This window comes from Abrus precatorius, unplaced genomic scaffold (assembly GCF_003935025.1).
Source record: "Abrus precatorius isolate BTA unplaced genomic scaffold, Abrus_2018 Scaffold10, whole genome shotgun sequence".
Taxonomy (NCBI): domain Eukaryota; kingdom Viridiplantae; phylum Streptophyta; class Magnoliopsida; order Fabales; family Fabaceae; genus Abrus; species Abrus precatorius.
Genome location: NW_020874292.1, coordinates 30,225,337 through 30,231,040, shown reverse-complemented (window position 1 = coordinate 30,231,040; position 5,704 = coordinate 30,225,337). Strand labels below are relative to the sequence as shown.

Below are 5,704 nucleotides of genomic sequence, written 5' to 3'. Positions count from 1 at the left end.
TGGGCCACTGTTGATTTTTGCACCGGAGAAATCTATCAAGATGAAGATAGATTTATTCGGAACACCATTAGTGATTTCACTAGGATTGATAAGGCCAGTGTAGGGTGGTCTCCATTTCTTGACAAGTCAGCTCGTCTGAGGATTCGACTTATTGCATCGTCGCTCAAGGTTGGGTTTGAACCTCCTGTGTTTGTGTCGGTGTTAGCATCTGCACCATTACTACAGTGAGGACATGCCCCAGGCGACCATATACCGGTTCGACGGGTTCTATGTAGAACCTTGCCCAGATCAGTACTTGGATAACTGAAAGGACCCTAATTTTAAATTAATTTAAAAATTTGTAGACCTAACTTAACCTAATAATTAATTTTAGAATTAAGTTATCCAATAACTAGTATTAAACAACATAAAAATAATATAACTTGTATCAATATACTTTGATTTTTTCGTGTATAATATATTCTTTTATATATATTTGGGTGTGGCATGTTCTTGTGTAGAGATAATTAAATAATGAATCTGATGCTTAAGGAATCCCGGCTTCTCTATGTATGTCCCACAATTGAATAAAGGAAAATTATATAATACTATAAAAATAGAAGAAATTAAAAAAACAAAAATGAATATGAGAAATAAGTGTAAAATTATAATTTTTTTTAAATAAATAGAATAACAGATGCATAAAAATAACATGCTTAGAAAAGTATTTTATTGTATGACTTTTTTATCATAATATTTAAATATTATTTTTTATACTACATATATTTATTTTTTAGAAATAATCATGTTTGAGTTAGGAAAATTTATTATAAAATTCTCTTTTCGAATATTTAATACAGTTACATTTGATTTAAATATTATTTTTTACTTTAATTTTATTATGCTTATAAGTTATTATGTTTATTTTAACATGTCAAATAATTTTAATTCTATTTCAATCTTGCATATGTTTTAATAATTTTTTAAAGTTTTAAATGATTTGAAAAATATTATATTTATATATATATATATATATATACACACACAAATAAATGTAATAAATTATATTCTAATATAAGTATGCATTTTCTATAATATAGCGCATATATCAAACGAACCCTTAAAAACATGAAAATAGAATATGGATCTCTCCGGAAAACAAAAAAAGAAGGGAGCGAAAAGGAGATTTATTATTACAGCAGAGATTTCTTCTTAAGCACCACAGTACATGCACTTAAAAACCATTACATTAATTGATTATTAATGACCATTTGAGCTATAGCTCTACGTTAATTATTGGTAGGGTAACATAACACAGTAGAACACAGTGCTCAGCATATGTGAAATTCAGATAATTAATAGTAGTTGTTTGTTGAGGCGTTGAAGCCACCTTCGACAAAGCCTGCGTTGCCATTGCCACGGAAATTACCACTGTTATTTATAGTGCGACCACCGTAGTGGTTGGAGTGACGGTAGCTGGTACGGTCACCTGAATTTGCTCCACTGTTAATCCTTGCATTGGAGAAATCCTGGTCGCCGCCGGCAGAGTTGTTGAATGAGTTTGAAGTTCCATGGTTGTTGTATGAGCCTGAAGTACCATAATTAATGGACCCTTTGGCTGCTTCCTCAGCCTGCATCAGTTCCAAGATCTGTCTCATCAAACGGCTTGACATTTTGATCTCACTGCTAAGTTACTCTCTACCCTTATTGTTTTTGTATTAGACTACTTTAATGTACCAATTAACGAAGCCAAACTATTTATAGACGCAAGAAAACGAATCTAGTGCTTTCCTATCCTTGTTCACGCAAATCTATATTAATAAATAATATATATTATTCTAATTAACAACTTGTATTTATTCGGTTCGATATGGGTTTTAGAGTGTATTTATATCTACTGGCTGTGCCATACTGATAATTATAGATTAAAATTATATTAATATAGTGTATTATTATGAAAAGCTTAAAAATTAAATTCACATTAAGGTTATAATTACTGTAATTTTAGTTTGTCTAAAAATAATAAATATATATGTAATTTGATACACTGAGTTGATGTTTAAAATAATTATAAAAAATATATTGAAAATAAATCAAAATTAATTAAAAATTAAATATTTAATATAAAAGTCATGTAATTTAATATAAATAAATAAGTTTTAAAAATATATTTATTTAAAATAATTTCTAAAAATACATTATATCACAAGCCATTCGTTAAGATAAGGCTTGGATCTAATACTGTTGCAAAAAGGGGCTGCGAATCCATTTGCTGCAATTTTTGCTCAGCTTGTTTGCGTCACGGCCAGTACATAATGCCCTGTGACGCCATGCAATAAATAATAACGAATAAAGAGCAATGCCAGTGTGACTTACTTTTCAACGATTAGTTTAATAGTTTATAATTAATAATTAAAATTTATTAAAAAGTATAAAGATATTAATTTAAGAATAAAATTGAAATTATTTTTATAATTTTTATTAAGTTTTAATTAATAATTAAGAACATATTAACAAACTTATTTTTAAAATCAATTACTATTATTATTTTATGATGACATGATATACATCTAATTATACTATGTTAACTAATACGTTGAGGCAGTAAGGGATGTATTATTAGTAAATAATATACGAGAAAACAAATATAAACATAACAGCTTCTATATAAACAATAATAGGTCTTATAATTATTTTTATGTTTCCTCTTTTATAATATTATATTATCAGAAAATATATATGTTTGTTGATAAATGATAAAATTTTGAATTTTTTTTAAAAAAAAAGTACAAATGAAATGGTTGATGGTGAAAGAACTTGACAAGAAGAGTTACTCAAAACTTACACATGACTCCTCGCTCGAATCAGTTGGTTGGTTAGGAAAATAAAATTAAATCCAAGAATATTTAAATTAATTATCCTAAAACAATTAGTGAATCAAATACAAAGAAAATAATATATTATGCAATGATATGCCATATGAATAATCGAAGGATTAAAAGAATAAATGCGATACTATTTTTTTTTCTCATCCAATTTAAATCATACACTTAAATATAATTAATAAATTTATTATTAAAATTTTTTTACGTATATAATAACTTAAACTTAAAATTTTATTTAAGTAAATAAGTTGCACCAACCTTTATCGGTTAAATGCACACTTTCAACCTACAGGAGATGATAACGTGCATAAGAAAAAACTATTGTCAGATCGTACTATCCAGAAGAATACAATTCGTTCTTATAATTATTTAGCTTAAACTATATTTAGTCTGCACCACTCACAGAATTAATTCTTTTACGAGTTTTCATATATTTTAATTTTTTGTTCATGATTATATAATAATAAAGATTAAAGTATTAACTTTTTAAGTATAAAAATCAATTCATAAGTGTGTCAAGTATATGATTAAATATATATTTTAATTAATTATAATATGCCAAAATTTATCTTAAAAAATTATATTATAACTTAATTTTATTTTTACAATACTTATTATTGATTAATAAAAAAATTATTTAATTTTATATTTTTACCTTTTATCTTATTAAAATATCAGTGTTAGTATTAACATTATAATTCTTAATATATAATTATCTTAATTTATATTTAATATGATATTTTTATGTAAAATATGTTAATTTATATGAAATTCTTGAAAAACGTTTTTTTAATCAAAAATAAAATATTTATTATATTTAAAATATAAAATTATACTCTTAATTAAAATTTTAAAAGATCTATCTTATTATTTGAGTGAATTCTTAATTTTTCTATCATTACATAGCATAATTAACTAATTCTTATATATTAATTTAAAATCACGTCAAAATTAAAAAAGTACAAGAATAGTTCGACCTATATACAAGAGTGTAAGACTTAGAAAATTATATTGTAATATTTTATTAGCTATAATTTTTATTTTTTAAATTAATAAATTTTCTATCAATTAATATATATGATATTATAAATTAAATAATAATTTTTAATTTAAATATATAAATTTTCAATTTTTAAAAACTTATGATTCTTTTATTTTATACTGTATTTTTATTTGTTTTAAATAAGTCAATAATTTTTCAAAATATGTCTTTATTATCAACACTTATTTATAAATTAATCTTTAATCCTTACTCAAGTGTCCATTAACTGCATACAGTTGAAGAACCTAATTATCATTATAATTTTCATTACCAAATAAACATATAACTCTAGTCTATCTATTAGGAACTACGATACAGCTAAAAATTATGTGATTAACAGATAATTTAAATTTTAAATAAATTTTTCTTTGATTAGCAAAAGAAAAATCCTTTTACGTTAAATTTATTTCACATTTTATTTGAATAATTTTTTTAATCTCTTCAAAAGTAATTCTCGTGTCTCTTTAAAAAATTCTACCATTCTTACTATTCTACTTATCTTATATTTTTTATAAAATTAAAATAATTTCACATCGTATGTACTCAACACGAACTAAATATAATTTAGCTAAAGAAACAAAATTTTAAAAATGTATAATAAGTATTAATAAATATATAATCATGAATTAAATAATCTTAAAATTTTAACAACTTTTAAATACACAAAAAAGGGAATTATACTAACTCATAATTTATAAATTTTAAATATTATATCAATTATTTATGTAATATATTTAAATCACTATAAAATATAAATAATCAATGATTAGGCAATCACGAATATATATATATATATAACAAAATTAATGCGTGTAAACATGAATTACATTTATATGTTAAATAAAATACTAAAATGTTTAAATTTTTATATGTAATAAAAGGGAAACACTTATATCACATACTTATAAAATAAAAATACATTAGAAAATATTTCAAATCCAATTCCATTAGAAGCTTTTTTTTGTGTGTATAAAGAAATGACATTCTTTAGCTATAGTGTTATTTAATTTGATTCAAACTAAACTGTAATAAATTGTTATGATTGGATCAAATGAATTTTTTTACTTAATTAAAAGCTAATCCAAACAGAATTACAAACATGCCCACAAACCAAAGGGGTTTTCTTTGGGACATTTAGTTTGTTCCCATGTACACAACAGTTATATATATTGGACTGATAAATTGATAAAATTCAAAGAATCTTCGTTTAACATGTTCTTCGTCTTTCTTTCTTTTTTTTTGTTTTTATTTTTTCAAAAAACCATTTTAATTTTCCAAATATCTGAGTGTCACTAAGTTGATCTTTCAAAAGATTTAGGCTACTAAGTTGATCATTCAAAGATTAATTTAATAAAAACCATTTTTTTTTGTCAAAACTTTACTTTTCCAGAAAGATTAATTTAATAAAATTTAATAGTTTTATTTTTCAAAGATTTAATGCATTACCAATCAAGTTAAAAAATTTTTTCACTTTAATCAAGTTGATTCTGACAACATATGGCAATTTTAACGCATTTTACATATGCATAAGCCCAAAATATTGCTACCCGTTTTCCAAAGCAATCTTTGTAATTATTTTCCCTTATTATATAGTTTACAACAAAAAAATTTACATAAACTCTTCACAATTAACATGTCAGTTCCATATACTGAGGTCATTCAACAATTTTCATGGCCTATTCTATTACTATCACTATTCACCCCGCCAAGCAAAAGGGAGGAATCACTCTTTTATGACGATGTTTTTCAAGTCATAATCACAACAAAACATTTGAACATTCAAAACAGTAAGTACATC

At 23.7% G+C, this 5,704-nt stretch overlaps 1 protein-coding gene across 1 annotated transcript; it reads right to left on the bottom strand.

The window, feature by feature from the left end:
• Positions 1 to 1,237: 1,237 nt before the first annotated feature.
• Positions 1,238 to 1,697, bottom strand: LOC113847103 (putative uncharacterized protein DDB_G0286901). Its single transcript, XM_027475976.1, has one exon. The coding sequence runs from the start codon at positions 1,650 to 1,652 to the stop codon at positions 1,335 to 1,337; it is 318 nt and encodes a 105-aa protein (XP_027331777.1). The 5' UTR covers positions 1,653 to 1,697; the 3' UTR covers positions 1,238 to 1,334.
• Between the last annotated feature and the right edge of the window lie 4,007 nt (positions 1,698 to 5,704).

Excerpts from the sequence above, each read along its gene's own strand:
- LOC113847103 (XM_027475976.1), bottom strand. The coding sequence starts at position 1,652 with ATGTCAAGCCGTTTGATGAGACAGATCTTGGAACTGATGCAGGCTGAG.